The 21580-nt window shown below is 57.1% G+C and overlaps 1 protein-coding gene across 2 annotated transcripts in view; it reads right to left on the bottom strand.

The window, feature by feature from the left end:
* ATOH8 (atonal bHLH transcription factor 8) overlaps positions 1–20569 on the bottom strand; it is a 33926-nt gene extending 13357 nt beyond the window's left edge. The window contains exons 1-2 of one of the 2 annotated variants that reach the window (XM_061211085.1): positions 19685–20569; positions 10240–10431 (exon numbers count right to left, since the gene is read on the bottom strand). In XM_061211085.1, the coding sequence (XP_061067068.1) occupies positions 10240–10431; positions 19685–20440 (948 nt within the window). In that variant the 5' untranslated portion in view covers positions 20441–20569. Of the gene's footprint in view, positions 1–10239; positions 10432–19647 lie in introns of those variants that run through there. The other variant, XM_061211086.1, reaches the window with a different exon arrangement.
* Between the last annotated feature and the right edge of the window lie 1011 nt (positions 20570–21580).

Here is a 21580-nt window from a genome sequence, read left to right as displayed (position 1 = left end):
TTCTGACACTGTGGTTGAGGTTATGACATTGGTCAGCCCCGTTGGGAAGAAAACCACTCTGTCAAAAATCAGGGTCAACTTTCCAGGGATGAGCCACGTGGCTGTTTACCCTGCTGTCCTCCCAGATGAGAGGCCCCAATGTCCTCCTCGGTTTCAGGGAGAGCATCCCTTCTTTCAGGGCAGGTAGGGGATGTCTGGACAGGACTGACTGAACTGGTGAGGAGAAACGCTCTTCCCGGCGAGGCCCTGCCCTGCCTTGGATGTAGTGTGTGGATGAAGTGCTCGGTGCTGTGGCAGCCACTGTGCAGTCATGAGGTAAAGACCAAGAAAGAAGCCCAAAGCCTTAGCATCACCAGAGCCTTGGAGCCAGGCAAGTCTCCTCACGTCACCTTTCCTAACTGTAAGAAACAGAAGCCCTGTTAGTTTAAGCTGCTGCTAGAGGGGTTTCTGTGATCTGAAATGCAAAGCTTTCTGCACTGATTCAAGGCAACAAGAGCCCAAACTCCCCAAACAGGAGCCTGGGGGAGCCCAGGGGCACTTCCCTGTCTGTGTCCTAAAGCCCCTAGTTCACTCTTCCCTAGAGTCTTTGCCTTCAGCTCAGGAATATTCAGCCCCAGCGTGTGTGGATTTTCGTGGAAGGAATGCTGTGCATTATTTGGCAGCTTCCTCTGTGCCAGGAGCTGGGACACAAAGATGAAAGGGTTGACAGTCTAGCTAGAGAGGTGTACTAAACACACATTGTGTGACATAATGTAATGTAGTATAGAGTTTTAATATCACATAATTTATCAGGTAACATATCACCTAAAAATATAATATAATGACATAAAATGAGCTCTAAAATATCACATAATAGAGTATCACATACTATGTCATTACTTCATACTGTATCATAGGATGCTCTCCTGAATTAGACTCTACACACCCCTATGGTAAGGGCAGGGAGGTGGCCATGCTATGGGGCCCTGAGGTGGAGGCTGGGGTAGGGGTCAGGGAGGGCTTCCAGGAGGAGCTAAGCCTTCCAGAATGAGCAGGACTTAGCCAGACAGACATGGTAGAAGGGCATTCCAGGCAGAAGGGACGGCATGAGCACAGAGGCCAAAAATAGCCCCTCTGGGCGAGGAGTTCCACGTTGCTGGAGTGTAAATTGGGACACTGGGAGTGACCAGCTGGAGCCAGGTCACTTAGGGGGAGGGGCAGGTGCCCTGTAAGGGAGTCTGGCCTCTACCCTTGGCCTGTGGAGAGCCCCTGAGGGGTCCTGAGCAGGGCAGTGAGGCAGTCAGACCTGGCTTTCAGCAGAGCTGCTGGGAGGGGCTCAGGTGGGCATGAACTGAGCCAGGGAGCAGCTGGGCAGCAGGGCCAGGCCCCAGGTGGCCATGAAGTCTGGGCAGAGAACTAAGCACCTTGAAGGCAGGTGCCTTCGCCCTCTAGAAACATTTATACTAGGAGGTCAAGAAGGTAGGGATTTATACTTTCCCCTAGAACCAGCCTCCGGTCTGCAGGGGCAGGTAGAAAAAGGACGACCAGGGCCTGCTGGCGCCCCCTGTGCCAGGCGATCCACTGTGCCAGGAGCAGGGGCTCAAGGCTGGGCAGTGGGCAGGACAGGCCTGGTCACTCCAGTGGGAGGGCAGCCCCGCCCTCCCTCCTCATCCTTGAGGCTCTGGTGATGCTAAGGCTTCGGGCTTCTTTCTTGGTCTTTACCTCATGACTGCACAGTGGCTGCCACAGCACTGAGCACTTCATCCACATGCTACATCCAAGGCAGGGCAGGGCCTCGCCGGGAAGAGCATTTCTCCTCACCAGTTCAGTCAGTCCTGTCCAGACATCTCCTCCCACTGCTCCTCTGGAAGCCCCAGGGCTGGAAAGCAAGTTATGGTCACTGGTCGGACCCCACATCATCACCAGGGGCCTGGGGCCAGCGGCCACTCCTCCTTCCCCAGGCCCTCCTCACCTTTGGCTCCACGGGGACCAATTTCTCAGGCAGGGGACACGGGAGGGAGGACAGAGTTCACAAAACAGTTTCACATCCTTTGTGCCACTGACCCCTGGATAGGTGGGCAGTCAGGCTGGCATCTCCCAGATACGACACTTGAGCAAGGCCACCCAGCTACGCAGCCTCCTGGGCAGAGCCGAGACCAGCCTCAGAGTCCAGACTAGGTAGCTGCCCACCAAGGCCTTAGCAGGGAGGGGAAATCTTGGCCCATGCCCAGCCCTTCAGACGGGGAGATTAATGGCCCTGAAACTGTGATAAACTTATATATATTTTGTCCTGCCAGAGCTGCCCCCTCTCCAACCAAAACTGGGAAGAGAGGAGAAAGGAGTGAAGTACGGGGCCTGAGTAGAGCGCAGATGAAACGCCCTCCGAAGCCCGAGCCTCAGCTTGTGAGGACTGGCCACCCATAGCGATGTGGAAGACAGGCTTTTTCCACTGCTGGGGTGAGAGGCAGCCGAGCTTCTGGGTCTCATGGGACGGTGTTGGGGCAGGCAGTGAAAAAGGGGTGCCGGAACTGAGAAAGGAAAGGGGAAGCCCCCAGTCCCCTGCCCCTGCCCCGTGACCCCCCATGAGGTCACCCCCATCTGACACTTGGGAGGTGTCCCTCTCCTCACCCCTACCTGGCAGCCCTGGGCCTGACTCTCAGCTCCCCCTCAGGGGTCCAGGGGGTGTGAGGAAGGTGGCCAGGCCTTGCCCTCCCCTCCCCACCCCCGCCAATGCTGGCCTCCCAGCTGCCAGCCCTGCCCCAGCACACCCTAAGGGCCCCACTCAGGCCACCCGGTGACTGCTCCCAGGAGGTGCCCAGATTCCAGGCAGACATCTCCCAGAAGTTTCTGGCGGTGGCGGCGGTTCTTAAAAAAGGCTTCCTGTCATACTGCAATCAGCTGAGGCGCCAAGCGCTGAGCGTTTCATTAATGCCACTGCTCTCCCAGAGCGTCTCCGTGCTGCCTTCTGATGAGTTGATGGTGGTCTCTGCACTCTCTCTGCCCCCGACCCTTCCCCGGGTTGACGACTTTCTGCTGCCCTGCCCACACTGTGCCCTCCCGGGCACCTTCTTTCTGCCCCGTCTCCTCCAGCCCAGGTTTTATGAAAACAGTCACTCCTAACCATCTCCCATTTTAAGAGCTTTGCAAAGAAAAAAACGGTTCGGCAGCGTCCAGGATACCTAATTAGGTGGCCTTCAGGCACCTTAGAGGAGGAAGAAAAGTCACAACTGGTGCAAGAAGGGGAAGAAACACCATTAAAAGAAAACAAGGGGAAACCAAATAAAGAGCACAGATAAAGAGTCGAGAGAAAACAGCGGCGCCTGAGAAACACGGATTCCAGCCGCCAACTTTTACGGCGTCCAGCCCTGTTATTCATAAGCGAGTTTCCTCTCTCACAAAGGACCTTTTGCACGGTTTTCCCTGCTGCCTCCAAACCAGCTGCTTGTGCTGTTGTATCCTGAGTGATGATGAGGCTCTGAAAGGGTTTTTTGGGAACAGATGGCCAGGGGAGAGCTGGGGAATGTGCCAGCAGAGCGCTGGGCGGGCTGCCAGGGCCTGCGGTGACTGAGTGCTTGGGCTTCCAGCTCGCGTGCTTTCCCTGCCCTCTGCCCTCCGTGGCGCCAGCAGGCCTTCCCAGCGAGCGCTCGGAACATCTGGAGTCTGGGGCTGCCAGGAGGGGGGGCCGCGGCGGCCGGGCGGGGGACCCTCTGTTCCAGCGGAGCTCCCAGGGCCTCGCCACCAGGCCTGCCTTGTGGAACAGCTAATCAAAACCACAGCGCCCGAATGGGAACCAGGCGCGCTCCCAGCTGCAGCCAGAGGCCGCCAGGGCGACTTAACCCGGTGTCAGGCCTCGCTGGCGGCGGCACTGGGGGCGGGGGGCTGCTGACACCCCCCCACACACCGGCCCGGCCCACCCCTTGCCACCCCCAGCGGGCTGTTGGCTCCCCGCGGCTAAATGGAGCCTGCAAGCGCCGCAGCCCGGCTGCTTACATAAGAGCTCCTGCTCCTGACAAGGCCCTGCACCCGCATTTGCTGGGGGTCCCCGGGCGCAGGCCACCCTGCTGGGCGGTATGTGAGCTTCAGGGCCCGGGCGCAGCTGAAGAGCTCGGAGTTTAGAACCAAAGAGACACGTGCTCAAAGCAGCTCCACCACTTCCTCGCTGCACGGCCTTGGGCAAGTTACTGCCCTTCTCTTGGCCTCAGTTTCCCCTCCGTGCAATGGGGAAGTGGTGCTAACTTGTGGGGTTAGCATAAAGGGTAGAGATAAAGTATGGGAGGTGCTCGGCACGCAATGGGCACTCCCCACTCGGTCAGCGCGATTGTTGGTGAGAGTCTGTTTATTAGCATTATTACCATGTACAACCACACGTCATGCATGTTCTTTGGTATGAATCCGTGAACTTTGAAAGCCCAGGGATTTCTGGGCTGGCTAGGTGCTCGCCCCCCTTTAAGGATGCAGGGCCAGGGGGTTTGCCCTGAATGCTGGACAAACAGGAGTCCCCCATTCAGAACTATCTGCCCTTATCTGCCTTTTGTCTGGTCATTCATCCATTCCAGGCACTGCCCTTTCCTGAGGTGATCCTTCCTGGGATTCCATATGAAGTTGTTACCTCGTGGCTGTAAATTCATGAGATTTCCCTTCTGGCACTGAGAAAAGGCCAGCCCTTTCTCATACTGGATCTCCTTTAATCCTTCCAGCAAGGTGGCAAGGAAGGTTTACAAGCTCACACTTTACACACGAGAGAACGGGGGATCAGAGAAGTTAGGTAACACACCCAAGGTCACATGGGTAGGAAGTACCAGTGCCATGATTCAAACCCAGGTCTCCAGCACCAAAGCCTACACTTGCCCTATCTCATGGTCTTGCCAAGGGTCTCCCTGTTGTATGTGCCTTAAAGTTAAATGACAGCACCAGAGAGAATTGAAAGGAATTGTAGGGTTCTCTCAACTCAACACCCACCTATAGCACCAAGCCTCTGAAGGGGTTTCCAGCGGGGCACCCTGGCTCGAAGAGGTGCCCTGGAGGTTAGAGCATCAGAGGGGACTTTTCACGTCTCTGACTTTCTGAGCATGAGAGGTTGGTTCTTTCTCACTGTCCGAGACCCCAAGTTTTCATTCATACACAGCGTGGCGGGGAGAAGGGTGGGGTCTGGGAGTGCGTGTCGGGAGGGGAGAGGAGGAGGAGGTGAAAACAGTGTGAAAGGAGAGGGGAAAGCGGCGCCCCAGTCTCTCCCCCACCTCGGGACCACCCGGGGAACAGCAGAGGGCCAAGTTCTGTGTTCCAAAGAAGGCAGCTCCAAGCTAACCTGGGGGGCTCCCCAGCCCACGACCCCTCCACCCCAGTCCCTGCCAGCCGTGTGGACTAACGGTGTCAACTGTGAGAGGAGAAACCACAGCTGAGAGAACACTCCGTGTTAGAACAAACAGCTGGCGACAAACGTCTATGTAATTGGAATGCCAGAAAAAATAAATTGCATCCATTTTTATGACGAGAAGGGAATTTGATGGTGGTTTCCCACCCACCCCCCCTTCTTTCCCAGCATAGACGGACTCCATGGGCTTTGAAAGCACATGGTATTTAACTCAGTAACATGGCTTGGAGGATGTGGAAACAGGACCTCCTCTCACCACCACATTTCCATGCGGGGGGCCGGACAGGGAAATGGTAGGAGCCCCGGGCACCTCTCCTACTGGCCAGTTCCTCGGGCCTCTGAGCCTCAGATTCATGGTTCCTGGGACAACATCAGGATCCACCTTGAAGGGGTGGCGGGAGGAGTCAACGGGGTGATATGTCAGAAGTACTAAGCACCCAGCACCACGCCTGGCATGGGATCCAGGCTCTAAGAACGTCAGGTAGTATCAGTATTCTACGGGTGCACTGCACTGGGGTCCCAACAGTCTCTATAAGCAACTTTCAGATCTGTGTGAAATGCCCGTGATGGGCAGAGGGGAAGGGAGAGTAAACGCCTTTTGTCATTTAGACAGAAAAAGGAGCTGAGGTGACCTCAGTTCGGAAAGTCTGACCAGAAGGGGCCTTAGAAATCACTTCTGGGGTCAACTCACCTTACAGAAGTGGAGACCAAAGCCCCAATGGGGGTGACTGTGTACGTGGCAGGTGGGGACAGAGACAGGACAGTGTCCCTCACTGGGGACTCTGGGGATGCAGGAGACCCTGCCCACAAGGGGCTGGATCCAGCCAGAGCAGGTGCTGGAGACTCTGCCTCACATACTCTGGGGCTCCAGAACAGACCACAGAAAGAGCAGGTGCCACCAGGTCCTGTCCGAGGCCTGGTTTCAGCCACCCAGACAGAACCCTCTCGGCTCCCACTGACCCCCCCAACCCAAAACCAATGTGCCACCTCAGCTCGCCCCCAGCACCAAAAATACAGAAGTCTGCACCCAAGATGTTCTTCCCAACAGGAGTCCGACTACCCTCGAACCTGCCATCACCACGAAAAGCCTCCCCTACCCAGAAAGCAGCAGGAAGAGAGAAGACGCGGTCGGGCTACGCCAGCCTCAGTGCCTCCTCTGGCACTGGACCACCCACAGGGTGAGGAGCAGCCTCTGGCCTTGCAGAGCCAGCCTTCCCTGCCCAGCTGGCACACACGGCTACAGTCACAGCCCCGGGGTCGCCAATCGGTGCCCAGGCGTCTGGTAGGGCCCTTAGCTCAGCGCACCGTAATGGACTTCTCTCTCCCCCGCACCGCCACCCCGGGGCCTGTGAGAAACCTGGGGGCAGGAACTTACTGGCCATTTATCGCCAGGGCTTAAGCTATGCCATCAGTGTTAGTAGCTGCTGCTGCTGTTATTATTATTATTATTATTATTATTCACTGGAAGGCAGTGCCCTAGATTGTGGGAAATTGGTCCTCTCCTATCCCACAGGTCCGGCAATGCCCACCCTGCCCGGGTGTGGAACAGTTCTGCTGCTTTTCCTTCTCCTCCTCAGAAGCTCCCAGGAGTTGCTGCTTTAAAAACAGGAGCTGCGGAAACATGGCCCAGAGCCAGGTGCTTAATGTGCATTATCTCCGGCTGCAGCCGGAGCTCGAGCTGAGATCTGCAGAGCCCTTCCACTCCTCCCACCTGTCTCTCTGCTTGGCAGCCTCCGACGGGCCTCTCTGCACGACCAGGGCTTCCAAACGGACCCTGGACCCTCAAAGTCACTTCCTGTGAGGCCCAGATATAGAGGACTCACCCGTCAAGGGATATGGGTCCCCACCCCCAGCAAGGAAGGGCTGAGATGGGCAAAAGGATGTGCCTGGGGCCTAGAGGGTAAGTAAAGATCACTTTAAATCCCATTCTTAACACAGGTCTGGAGGGACAAGGCAGCTTGCTCATCAGGGGACACTGAGTACAATCTGTCAAGGAGGTGTTCTGGAAAAGGGTCGCCCAGCCTCTGGGGCACATGAACTGTGAGAGAGCCACGCTCTCTGGGACAGCTCAGATCGCCCTCAGTGGCATTGGTGATGATCATTTATGGAGGACTTCCTTTCAGCTGGTCACTTACATCAGCATATTTTCTAGTTTCTTCCTTTCTTTATCCTTTATTAGAATGTAAGCCTGATTCACTCCCATCCCCAAACCCTCAGGCTGCCCTGAATGGCTGCAGGGGAGGGGCAACAGGGGCTTGATTTCAGCCTCACATCCACCTGCCCTGTCTACAGGGACTAGGGAGGGCCAAGCCCTCCCCATCGCAAATACCCATCACAGTGCCCATGTGCTCAGGATGGGATTGCCCAACACGGAACTCACTGCCAGTGCTCGATAAACACTGAATGAATGAATGTATGAACAAATGAAGGAATGCGTCTCCAGGGACACCAGCTCCCTTGGTTCTGGTTAACAAAATGGTGGCCTATCCCAGGCACTCAGGGCCACTGGGCGGGTCACTGAAGACCATCCCTGAGGGCACCCTGAAACTCACCTACCTGCATGGGGACAGATGCAGGAAGGCACACACACCAGGAGTGGGGTGGTGCTGTGATCTGCCAATCATCTACCAGGGCAGTTACAGGGCCCAAAAGGCCTCAGATGTCCCAGCAGCTCCAAGACCCTGTCCCATCCCTCCCTCTAAGTCCTCTGGGCAATGGTGGTTGTCCAGGCATGGTCCTCGGGAGATGGCAGCCTCAGGACAGCCCGCTCGGCAGGAGGGGCTACAGGATGCAAGTGGCCCCTTGCCCTTCAGAGGTGAGGCAGGACCTCTGCTTGTAGAGTCAGACTAGAAAGGGCCTTGGAAATCTCTGATGTTTCCACCATCCCTGTTTATTGAGGAGAAAACTGAGGCAAGAAGAGGTTAAGAAATGGGTCCAAAATGATACAGCTAGTAGGTGGTGAGCCAGGCCTTGAACTCAGGGCTGTTTGATGCTCTTACCCACAATCTAACACCTCAGTCTCCCAATCTGGACAATGGGGAGGCTGGACCAGATGGTCTCTAAGGTGTCTTAGATTTGATGTGATTTCAGGGGAAGCCAAAAGCTCGTCTCTGTTGGGCTTCGTCACCCCACCACCCCTCTTCTTCCCTCACCTCCCAAGCATCTAGTTTCCTCCCCAGCCCAGGGCACTTGCTCCAATCAAAGAACAGGGAAGGAGGGGGGCCCAGCACTCTGGCCTTCGGTGGCTGACGGGAGGACTTGGGGAGGGGGGGATGAGGGGCAGAGACAGGGGAAATGGCGCCTGCCCACCCTGCCCATCCACACCTCCGACCGACCACCACCGAATGCCAGGGGAAGTTCACCGAGAGTTTACAACCCTCCTTTGTCACAGAGCGCTGCATGGAGCCATCAATCACGCCCTTAATTTACCCGTGTCACTTTCCAGAGGAAAGCCGCCCTGTGAGCAGCCAGTGGCGCTTCCTCTCTCACCCACTTGATGACGATTTCATCTAATTGGTCCACATTAAATCACTCCCAGGATCCCAACGTGCCATCACCGCAGCAGCGGCAGTGGCTGGCAGTGGGGACATGCCGGGGCCCTCCCTGCTGTGGGCAGGAGAGTCCACAGAGGGCCTCCCTGGCTGGAAGCCTCTTGAAGGGGCCCCTGGGAAACCTGGAGAACCCAGAGAGGGGCCTCCTTGAAAGGGGGGGCTGGGGGAGGAATGTCAGGGATGTGAGGAGGGGCCGGCCAGGAAGGAAGGAGGAGGTGGTAGGAAGGAATGAATGGAGGATGCCAGAGTCACTTGGCTCCCTCCCGCTCCCCATCCCTGGATGCCCAGGGGAGTCAGGCATCTCTAACCACCTCTACCCTCTTCATGGATGCAGACTGGGTCCCACCCTCTGTCTCTCTCCCTCTAGCCTCGTGGGCACAGAGATCCAGAGGGTTGCCATAAGCCTTGCTCTGCACTGCCTGGCAATGACCCCCAACTGGAAATGCTGGAAGCCTAGGCCATCTGGGAAGCATAGCTGTGCCCGACACCTTTCCTCCTGCCCGTATTTCTCCAAACACATCAGGCTTTGTACAGGCTGTTCCCTCTGCCTCAGATATTGTTCCTGCTTCACTGCCCGGTGACCTCCTGGTTGTCCTGCTGATGCCAGCTCAAACACCACTTACACAAAGATGACCTTTCAAACTCCCTTGGGCAGGAGAGGTAACCTGTCCCTTCTCCGCCTGGCCTTCCCCTGCCCCAGCACAGGCCTCCAGGGCCTCCTTTCCTACACTCTTCTGCCCTTATCCACAGGCAAGAGGGTCTCTGAGCATCCTGTGAGCTGCAGGGGTGCTGCGACCATATGTTTATCATTTTTATACCCCTGTCCGGCAAGCGTGGCACATGGCTGGGGCTCAGTAAATCTCTTCAGAATGAATGAATGAATGAATGAATATCACTTGCCTTAATGCGTGGCCTCAGGTAACCCACAGGCCAAGTCACATTACCAAAACACACCGAAGGGCTCTCTTGGGCTGTTACCAGTTCAGGAGATCTCACCCTGATATGACATCAATCAGGGGTCGCATGGGGGATTCATCCTAAGAGCATGTAAGGCCAGAAAGAGCTTCAGAGGTAAGCTGTCCTCCTCATTTGAGTGATGAACAAACGCAGGCCCAGGGTGACTGTCCCAGGTCCCCAGCAGCCCCATTACCAGGAGTAGAGTCACACACAATCCCAGGGGCCTGAGGAGCCCTGAAGCTGGCACGAACCCCAGCAAAGCTCCTAAAGGCCGAGCTCACCGGTCCCTTTGGAAGCCTGGGGGAGTGAGGGGCTCCCCAAGTTCCTGTCCCCACCTCTCTGTCTTCCCAGGAGGCTGCTGCCTGCGTGGCTGGCACGTACCTTGCGTTTCTTGGCACGGCCCTCGGCCTGCAGGGTGCGGGTGCAGCGCTGCACACATTCGGAGAAGCTGAGGTTGCTATGGTCGGCACTGTAGTCGAGGTCGGCCAGCCGCGCCAGGGACAGGATGTAGTTACAGGCGATCCTCAGGATGGCCAGCTTGGACAGCTTCTGCCCATATGAGTAACATGGCACCTGGAGGGTGAGAAGGCGTCAGGAGGGGCTGCCAGGGTCTCTGCTGAGAACGGCCCGGGGGCACCTCAGCCAGGCAGGTGTAGGGCCCCTCACACTGACATCTGCACCGCCGGACAGGGGACTGCAGGGCGGCAGAGGTGGCCCATCTAATCCCTCAACCCCGATTTTATTCCCTGTTCTAAGCACCCGCTGTTTCCACACTCACAACCTTGGGAGGCATCCACATTCCCATGTCACAGGCGAAGAAATCGAGACTCAGCTCTTGCCCGAATGTCAGTGAGCACGAAGCACACCGAGTTCCCCCAGGACAGAGCTCCACCACCCTCCCTCCCTGAGAAGGAATCTCTCAGAGAGAACAGAGGTTTTTTAGCTCTGAGGGTCTGTTTACTCATTCAGTGGCACTTGTCTTGCTGGGCACTTGGGGTCTGACAACAAATAATAACTCGGGTCTGCCATCAGAGAACTTACACTCAAGAGTGATGTTATAACATCAGAGCAGAGTTAGGCGCCTGGGACTCTGGGAACAGACCAGAAGCAAAGTGCCAGTGTTCAGCTGGGGGGCCCACACCTGATTGGCTTTCTTTTGCTTTTCTCTTTTTCTTTCTGCCCTCTGGACCTGGGGTGCTGCTGGGCATTGCAACAGGACAGCCCCAACCAGACTTGACAGCCTTGACATTCATCACCAACTAGACACTCACTAATGGCACAGGGATTTGTATGGGTGAAGCGATGGAGTCTCTAACATTGTCCACCAATGCTCCTGCTGCTTGAGCAAAAAGCTACAAAGACTGCAGCAGAGTTCTGTGTCGTAACACGGGGACATCACCACAAAATCCACCTGACAGGCGCTAACCAGTAGAGCTGCTCTGATGCGTCGTTCACCTAAATGGCCCAAACGTACACTGCAACCCAGGCTGTGGCATCCTCCTCTCTATGGCTCTCCAGGATCTACATGCAGCATCCATCCCCACCACGGATACCTGGTACTAACCCTCAGCCCACAGAGAGTGGGGCGCCTTGCAGGGACCACTCAACAAGTATGCCGGGCACTGTTCTGGACCAGTGGTTCTCAACCAGGGACAATGTTGTCCCTAAGGGGCAGCTGGCAATGTCTGCAGACATTCTTGATCGTCACCACCAGGGAGCAGGCGGGGAGGGGCTACTGGCCTGTAGTGGGCAGAGGCCAGGGATGCTGCTAAACATCCTACGATGCTCAGGATCCTACGATGCCTCCACAACAAAGAATGACCCAGCCCAAAACGTCAGCAGCGCTGTGCTCCAGAAAGCATAATCAAGAGAGCCGCTTCAGATGAGGACCCTAAACGCGTCAACATCTTGATCTCACGTTAAAGCTCACTTCTTCCAGGAGCTTCCCCTGACCTTCCACCCAACCCTACCCCGGGGACTAGGGCTGCCTCCCCTTGACGGTGCTCTAATAGCCCGCCATCTGTCCTTAACTCCTGATTACTGTGACTCATTTAATGGTCAGTCTCTGTGTGAGCTGTCAGGGGAAAGCCTCTGTATGCAGAGCCTAGCCCAGGTCCTGCCCATCACCGGCCTCCAAAGGGTTTGTTGACTGAGGGAATGAATGAACAAATGAATGCTCTCCCTCCATATCTATCAGGTGACTCCAGAAGGTTTAGAACTGGGTTCAAAAACTGTTCTCTCTCTCTCTCTTTTATTTTTTTTTTTGGCCATGCCGCTCAGCTTGTAGGATCTTAGTTCCCGGACCTGAGATTGAACCCGCGCCCCCTACAGTGGAAGCATGGAGTCCTAACCACTGGACCGCCAGGGAATTCCCAAAATTCTCTGAGGATAAAGATTTAGTTATTTGGTGCAGAGGTGAAGCTCGTACACCTTCTGGTCACCTGGGCTAACTCCTGGCTCTAGCTACAAACCCTGGGCAAGAGACATAACCGTTCTGAGCCTTGGTGTCCTTGTCATATTGCTAACAGGACTGACCACACAGCGTGGTAAGGACTAAAGGAGATGGCATATGCGCTGCACAGAGTAAGGCCTGATACACGTCAGTGACATTATTACGGTGGGTGTTGCAGAGGGTCTCCAAAGAGGGGCTCCAGAGAGGGTGAGAAGCAGGAGATCTGGAGCCAGGACATATTGCCTGATCATTCCCCCACCCCCTGGGGGTCCTGAGACCACAAGCCCGAGGTGAGGTTTGCTGTCACCTTTCAAAATCCTCTAGCAGCCAAGGAGTTGCCCTTCACCAGGCCAGGAAACACAGGGAGGGGCAGGGAGGTGACACAGGGACCACCAACTCCTGTGCATTCCCCTTCCCCCTCCCAGCCCTGGCCACAGCTCCAAACCCATCTGAGAAAAGCCTGCAGAACAATGCACTTTGCCTGTTCTCATCCAGAGTCCAGAGAATCCTGCTTTATCAGCCTGAACAAATAAACAAGGTCTGTGGGACAGAAAGGTTCCCTGGGGCAGGAGCAGGGGTCTCAGGGGCCAGCCTAGCACCTCTGCCTCCCCTGCACCCAGGGAGGGAGTGCCCTCCTGGTGGAGGCTCTGGACACCGGGCGTGGCTCTGTGACACAGGCTCTAGTGTGCTGTTACCCAGAGGCCATGCTGGGAGTTACCCAGCTCTTTGAGCCCTGGGCCCAGCAGGGAGCAGGGATCTTGCAAGGGATCTGCACATGGGGATCCAGGGTCATTGCGGGACCACAGAGCAACAGATGAGGTCAAGGCCGACCTAGGGGCTCCCGTGCCAAGTTCTGAGCCAGTTGTGCCCCAGATTTGTCACTCTGTCCCACTGCTTGTGTCAAAGTCCAGGTCTAACAAGAAAATCATCTATTGAGGGGGCTTCCCTGGTGGTGCAGTGGTTAAGAATCCGCCTGCCAATGCAGGAGACATGGGTTCGAGCCCTGGTCCGGGAAGATCCCACATGCCATGGAGCAACTAAGCCCGTGCGCCACAACTACTGAACCCCGCGTGCCTGGAGCCCATGCTCCGCAGCGGGAGAAACCACCGCAATGAGAGGCCCGTGCACCGCAGCGAAGAGTGGTCCCCGCTCGCCGCAACTAGAGAAAGCCCTACGTCACGCTGCAACGGAGACCCAACGCAGCCAAAAATAAATAAATTAATTAAATAAATTAAGAAGCAACTGTGGAGTTTAAAGAAAAAAACCCATCTATTGAACTCTGGTTGTTTACCTGGCACCGTGGTCACTATTTACAGGTAGTTTTAGCCCATTGAAACTTTCCCCCAAATAAAGATTGTTACCCCATCTGCACATGAGGAAACAGAGAGGTGACATATTGGGCCCCAGGTCACTCAGCTAAGACCCGGTTGGAGCCAGAAGCTCGTGTGTTTATCGCCCGAGGAAGGCGGGCTCTCCAAGCTCCCACCAGGAGCTTGGCCACCGGGCTCTCCAAACTCCCACCACCAGCGGTGGCCATATATGGGACACCAAGGGCGCCTTCTGCCAGTTCACTCTACCTCCTCCCGCTCCCCAGGGTGTGCTCCTCAGCTCACCTGGCTAATTCCAGATGATCCTGGTGCCCACGGCCCAGGATGCAGCAGCTGGGCCCCCGAAAGCCCAGCTCAGAGGCACCCTGGCCTATGAGGATCTGATTCTAGGAGGTCAAGGTAAGGCAGAAAGAGCTGGTCTGAATTCCAAACAGCGGGGTGACTTTGGACAGGTAGCTTCACCTCTCTGAGCCTCAGTTTTCTTATCTGGAGAGTGGGAATAATGCCTGGGTACCCTGGATGACTGCTGGAACCAGGCCATCCCCTTGCTGTTTCTTGTGATCTACTAAGGCCAGGCAGAGGGCTGGGTGTTGTGAATATAATTCATCTTTAAACAGCACCATGAGGTAGAAATGACGACTTCCACTTTACAGAGAAGCATTTGATGCCCAGGGAGTGTAAGAACTTCCTGTATCTCTCAACTGATGAAAGATGAGCTGGGTTTTGAACTCACACCTTAGCTGGGCTCTTTCCAATCAGCCAGAAGCAACGGCTTGGGGGGATGGATGAGCATCTATAGCCTATGGTGGGGAGGTGGGCAGCCCACGCTTCTGAGCAGGGGATGGAGAGTTCTGGACTCCATGGGACCCCAGCCTTGGTGCATTACCTCTCTGAGCATCCACAGTGAGGCCCAGAGCCCAGCCATCCCACCACCCGCCGGGGACCACACAGCAGTCATCTGCTCAGCCTGGGCAGAGGACAGAAGCCAAAGGAGGCAGCAGGGCCACTCGGCTCCAGCTACTGACAGGCAGCAAAACTTCCTGTAAAGTAAAAGGACCTGCCTCACGCTCACCCCACAAGAATTGTTATGCTTCAGAGAAGCAGGTGCAGTATGGGGATTTTTCACCAGGTCCCACGTGCCCCTAAAAGATTCCATCCCACCTACCCCAAGCTGGACCCTCTCCTGGCTCCAGCAAGCGGGAAAAAGCAGGAAGGGCACTGGCCTGGGATTCTACTCCAGGCCATCCACGTGATCTTAGGTCCACAACCTTAGGGGACCTCAGTTTCCTCACCAATGAAATGGGCATCAGAATACCTGCTACCTCAGAATGGAATCGCCATGGGCAGATGTAGGGAGGCGCTACAGAGAAGCAAAGCCAGGAGCCAACCAGCCAATGCAGGGGAGGCCTGGAAGCCCTCCGCCCTCTTGCCTCTGTGCCAACTCCTACCCACCCTTCAGACCCAGCCCAAGATGCCCACCGAGACTCTTGGACCCGCAGAGCTCCAACATCACTGCATCCCCAGCACACAGCCGAGCACTTCATTCCATCTGAAATTTTTCTCTAATCAGCTCGTGTCAGTGAGTGCTGGCTCCCTGGGGTGAAGCCGCTCTACACAGAGCTGTTCAAGGTCCTTGTCAAGTTCTATTTAAACAAAATCCCAACCTGCTACACAGCAACGAGGCTGGACCCTGAGAACCTGGGTCTGAGTAGTTAAGAGCCATGGCCCAGGGCCAGACGGGACAAATCCTGGTCACTCACTCCACCTCTGTAAGCATCCCCATCTGTGAAATGGGAAGGCAGCATGACAACAGGGCCAGGTAAGGCACTTCGCCCAGTGCAATGAGGCTCAACAAGCTGCTGTCCTGGTGACTGTGGATGCGAGGGGGCAGGAGAGAGGCTTCTGTCACCCCTCTCCCATCTGGATGCAAGCAGGCCCGTCCCCCATTCCCTGAGGAGGGGGGTACAGGTTGCAGTGGGGCCATGGGCCCCTGGCATCCTATGGGGTCTGAGACTGAGGGAGGTGCTGGGCTGGGGGTGCCATCCTCATGCCCCCTCCTGGGCCATCCTGGGTTCACTTGTTGAGGATTCCCTGGGACACTCCAGGGGCAGCAGAGGAGGGGGCCACTGGTTTGGCACTTCAGCAGGTCCTGAGGGCTCCTCCTTGCTGCCCCAGGCCTCTGCCTGGCTAGGCTGCCATTCCTCCATCAATGCTGAGGGGCTTCATGCTTCTTGGGGAGAGAGGAAATCTGCACAAATCGGCACACACACCAGATGCCCCGAGGGTGAGCACAGCCTGTGAACCAGAAGGTTCTGCGGGGGAGGCCGAGGCCCACAGCTCTGGCCCCTCCCCTCACCCGCCCAGCAAGGCCAGGCTTTCCCTTGGACCCTCTCCCACCCAGCCCGGAGCAGACCTGCACATGGGCCAGGCCCAGCTATGCACACATGGCCTTCACGTGAGACGGCGGGGAGGGCCCCGAGCAGCTGGGCTGGTGGCACGTGCTGCGGCCTGACCATCTGCCCCGCACACGCACCCCCTGGCCCCACTGCCAGGGGGCCTCCCTCTCCCCCACCTGCACTTCTCATGGCCAAGCAGCCCCCCACCCCATTCCCTTCCTGCTTGAGAGCACGATGGGTTGGACAACACAGAAGACTGTCTGGCTTCCCCCATGCTGGGGGTGGACAGCTCCGGGGTGGTCACCAGGCTGAAGAGCGGGGCCGTTAGGAGCCTGGGCCCTGGAGCGACTCGCTGACTCCGATTCAATCCAGGCTCTGCAATGACAGCGGCACACAGCCACGCAGGCTGTGACTGCACCACGTCCGGGAGGGCGCCGGCACCCTGAAGCCTGGTGAATGGCAGGCCGGGGAGGCATGCAGTGCAAAACCCAGGAGGCCTCATGCGGTGGCCAAAGGCTGCGAGACCTCCACCAACTTACAGAAGTTCCCTGAACCTCGGCCTCACTATCCGTGAAACAGGGGTGGGAATGAGGGTGGGGGGATGGGGGGTGGGAACAATACCTACTTCATTAAATGAACTAATACGCATAACACGCTTAGCACACAACCCAGTACAAAGGAAGCATCTGATAAATGGCAGTTTCTATGATTATTATTAAAATGATTACAGAATTCTTATTTCTACATCGGTCAAGGCCTTTGCCCAGCACTGAGGACGTTGCAGACGTTCAAGAAATGTTCATTCCTCCTACGGCCCCCATTCCTTTCTTCATTCGCTCTCTGCAGAGAAGCGGTGTATGAGGTAAGCATTATCATCATTTTCCAACTTTAGCAACTGAGGCTCAGAGAGGGAAAGTGACTTGTCCACGGTCACACAGAAAGCATACAGCAGAGGTATAACTCAAACTCCGGCCTCCGGACTCCCTGCCCAGTGCTCTTTTCGCCGTACCGGGAAGCTGCTCAGAGAAATGAAGCCCCAGACCAGAGCCACAGTCCCAGAACTGACCTCGGTGCTGCAACAGCCATGGCCTCATTTCAGGAAAAACCGTCCTTCTTCCTCACCCTCCTTTCCCAGGGTCCATTTCAGACAGTCAAGCCTAAGCCTAGATCCAGAGTCACAGCCTGCCTGGATAGGGGCACACACACACATACGCACACGAGTGTGTGTGTGTATTCACGTGCGCACTTTCTACAGGTGGGATACTGAGGTCCAGAGGAGGAAGGAGCGCCTCTGAGACACAGGACTTTCCCCATCGGATGGGGGCTGTGATGTGGACATGGTGAGTGTGCCCTAGCGATATTTCTTTCCCTCCCAGACAATAGACCGGTGCCCACCCGCAGCCTTTTTGGGGAAGGGACAGATGGACTGGGCAAGGGGGGGAACAAACCGGAGCAGGCGCTTCTGATCACGCATTTGTGTGTGCTCTTGGGCACGTGTACTGATCGTGTGTATAGGTACAGCTGTGTGTACCTGTGTGTGTGTGTGCACACTTTCTCCCTGAATTTGTCCCACTTATATAGAATTTCCACACAAGAAGGACAAAAGTGAAAGGAAACCACGATTAACAATCTCATCTCAGAGAGTCAGCCATGTGTACGCCCACCTTCCGACTTAACAACACCGCGAGTGCAGGGCCCACAGCGCTGATACAGCTGACACTGTGAGAAGCATTTGGCCAGGCAGACATTCCAGAAACTTCTGTCATCTTCCCTAACCCACTAGGTGATCTTGGAAGCGTTTCCTTCCTTCTTTCTCCAGGCTCCAGTTTTCCATTCCATTAAATGGAAAGCTAATTCAACCGACAGGGATGTTAAGATCAAATAAGATGGAATTTATTACTGAAAGAAGTTAAAGCCACTGGACAAATGAGATGTAGTTGAACACACAGAGACCGTGAATACTTTCTCGGAACTGAAAGAGGCAGCTGGAGGAGTAAAAAGGACCCTGAACTGTCAGTTAAAGGACCTAGGTGCCAGCCCTGCCCTTCCTCTCACCAGCTGTGATGCTCTGGGCACGTGGCCTCCCCAATCTGAGAGGGGTTGCCCTAGCTGCAAGGTGAGCAGGTGGACAGTCATCTCTCTGCTATCTCATCCTTCCATCCTGGGCGGTAGGTAGCAGGATGCCCTCCAGGCTGCCACCCTCTGACACAGAGCCACTGCCTGAGGGTGAAACTGAATTCTCCACTGGGCCCACTGCCCAAGGTCCCAACTGTCTATGACAGTTATCTGACTCCTCCACTCCACTCTACCTCATTGACCAATCATCTTACTCAAGCCCAAATGTGACACTTTGGCTCAAAAGTCATAGAAACTCTTTTCCCCAGGAGTTTAATTCCCTTCCCATGGATGGACACAGGCACCTTCCCTGCCCCACCCACAGGAGGAAGAGGAGAGAGTGTGATCCAAAAAGAAGATCATGTTTTCTGAAATCCTTTGTTGTTGGCTAAAGCCCAGAGAGGGTGAGTAACTTTCCTGAAGTCACACAGGAAGTCAGCTGCAGAGCAAGCAAAAATCCTGACCATTCAAACCAGTCACATCCACCCCCCCCAACCCTTCCCCATGCCCTGTGTGGGGTGGGGGCAGGGGGCACTTACCACACTCTTCTTAGATCTCCGCTCTGTGAAAATGAGCAGCCTAGAATCCCAGGGCAGTCTCAATCTTGTCTAAGTGGAATTGTAAAACTGCCACTCCCCACTATGGGTAATTCTTGCACAAATATTCTTTCCCATCGGCCCCAGAAGACAGTGTCTGGTGAGGACAGCCCCCACCTGCCCCAAACTAAGAAGCCCCTAACCACCCCAGAACTAGTTTCTGAAGATTCCCCGACCAATCAGTCCCCTCAGCAGACCTGCCTGCTTCAGCACGCGGCGGGCGGCGAAGGGCAGCAGTGGAGGGGATCTCCTGGGAAGGCTCTCTCCAGCCAATTCCTGAGGCCACCCTTGCAGAGGGGGCTCAGGCTTGTACCCCGGGTCCTTAAGGACACCAGGAGCGAGGGGTGCAGAGCGCAGAAGCAACCTGAGTTCGGGGGCACCCCTGCTGGGAGGTGGGGGCTGAGGAGGGACTGACAGGTTCCCGCGGAGTGAGGGACCCTTATGTTCTGGCAAAACCAGGACCACCCCTCCGCAGCATTCCGGGCCTCCAAGACCACGCCAAATTGCCGGAAGGGTAAGGGTCTTCCCCCTTTCCCCGCCGGAGACAGATTCCCACATTGCCCCTCTCCACTCCCCACCGCGCCCAAGGGACTCGGGAGACAAATATTCGCTGCCATAAAAGTGAACTATGAGGGGTGAAGGCAGACGCGCAGACAGGGTCACCCCAGGGGGGATGGGGGTGGCTGTAACCAGGGCGTGCCCGAGCCAGAGATCTCGAACCTTCACCCCCACTTTGCAAACTAAGAGCCGTACCAACGCTGTGGCAAAGGTCACTGCCCCAGGAGGACCCAAACCTGTCTGGGCCCTGGGGCCGACCGGGCGGGGACAACTTGCTGCTTACCCACGCCCTCATCCTCCCTAAAGTCCCCCCGCCACTTACCCACCCACTCCCGCAGTCATACCCGGGCGCGGTGAGGGTGTGTGGCTGGGAGCCGGTACCTGCTTCCTGAGCGCCTCGAAGGCTGCGCTGATGGTGTGCACCCTCGTCCGCTCCCTGGCGTTCGCCAGGAGCCTCCGGGTCTGCTGCAGGGCTTTGATCTCGGAGGAGGCAGCTGTAGCTTCGCCCGGCCGTTTCCTAGGCGACGCGGAGGAATCCGGGTGGTTATTGTAAATTACGTGTGAAATTGACGAGTAAGAACTTTCCCCAGGGCGCGTGGGGGGAGCCGGGCGCACTGAGGGCTCCGGGGGAGCAGGGGCCGCCGACGGCGTGGGGCGTGCTGGCGGTGCGCACAGCAAGATGCGGGGACGTAGGCCGGGCTCCCGGAAAGGCTGTGCCTCGGGACCCCCAGGTACCTGGCCCTGGGGCGCTGGAGGCGGCGGCGGTGGCGGCGGCGTGGGGAGTCCCGGCCCCACTGCGCCCAGGGCGAAGCCGCGTTTCCGCGCGTCCAAGACCTCCGGAGCCCGGGCGCCCCCGCGCTCCCCGGCCGTGTCCGCGCCCCCACCTGAGGGAACGGCCGGCGCCACCCGGGCTGGCACCGGGGCCGGGACCGGCTGCAGCCGCTGGGTCCTGTCCCGCAGCCCGTTGGTAGCGGCGGCGCCTTGCTCGGGCGCTTCCAAGTCCAATCGGAAAGTTTTATAGCCGTTCGCGCGCCGCGCCGGCTCCTTGCCTTTCCTCTTGAGCTTCTTGAGGCCGTTCAGCTCCTTCACGCACACTGTCTTCCACGGCCCGTCCTCGAGAACCGGGATGTGCTTCATGGCGCGGGCAGCGCGCAAGGCAGGGGCGTGGGGCTGCCCGGGAAGCGCGCCCGCCGCGCTCGCTCTACACGCTGCGCGCCGGCTCTGCCCAGGCGGCCGCGGCGCTCAGCGCCTCGGAGTCTCCAGCTCTCCCCCTGCTCGCTCCCTCCCTCCCTCCCTCCCTTTCTCCCCCTCGTCCGGGGCAGCTGCGCCGCCGGCTCCGCGAAGCCGCCGGGCTGTCCGTTCCCGGAGCGCTCAGAGTGTCATCTGAAGTCGCTGCCGCCGTGCCAGCATTTCTGGAGAACGCCCGCTGCGCTCCATCTGTGTTTGTTTAGCCTCAGTTTACACAGAAGCCCAATTCGCTAGATCAGTCAGCGCCGCCGCCCGGAGAGGAGGCAGCTCCCGCCGCCGCCTCCCCAGCCCCGGCCGCCCGAGCCGCGAGCGCCTTTAAAGAAACAGGAAGCATTTTTCAAAACAGCTGGGCTGCCGGCCGCCTCCTTTGTCCGCGTCCTCTCCACCTCCCCCCACCCCCATCCCTTCTGCCCAGAACCTGCGTCCTCTGACTCTCCCTCCCCGCCCCCTCCTCAAGTCCGGGGCGCTTCTCTTTCCCCAGAGGACAGTCCGCTCCCGAGCACGTGCCTTCTGGGCCCTTCGGCCCTTCCCCAGATCAGAGCCGGGCCTTGTCTCCCTGGCCTTGCTGACCTCTCGGTGACGCAGCGTCGCCTTCCGCACCCAGCACCTCCACGTCCAGCCCTCCACCCCACCTTGCCAATCGAGAAAGAAACAGAATGGCGACTTCTCCTGTGGGGTGGGGATGGGGGTAGGTAGACGAGGGAAGGGAAAGGCTCTGGGGTTGCCCGAGACCTTCACTCCCCCTGCACCGCAGCCCCATCCGCTCGGGTCACTTGCTGGAGCAGAGAGAAGGCCTAAGCGCCAGGCAAACTGAGGCTCTGAAAAGGAGTGGGCTTTCCCACGGGCACGCAGCGAGTTAAAGAGGCCGAGCAGCGTGGAAGCTTTGAGTTTAGACGCAGCATGTGGGAGAATCTCAAGTCACCTCGCCCCAGGTTGCCCGCTACGTTGCTGTGGGGAATTCAGCCCCAGGCACAGAGGGGGTACCGGTCAAATGGAAGCTTTGGTTATTATTATTATTAATAACAGAGG

The sequence above is a fragment of the Eubalaena glacialis genome, chromosome 14, assembly GCF_028564815.1.
Source record: "Eubalaena glacialis isolate mEubGla1 chromosome 14, mEubGla1.1.hap2.+ XY, whole genome shotgun sequence".
In the NCBI taxonomy this organism is placed as follows: Eukaryota; Metazoa; Chordata; class Mammalia; order Artiodactyla; family Balaenidae; genus Eubalaena; species Eubalaena glacialis.
Note: the sequence above shows the minus strand (reverse complement) of the source record. Positions and strands in the feature narration are given on the sequence as shown.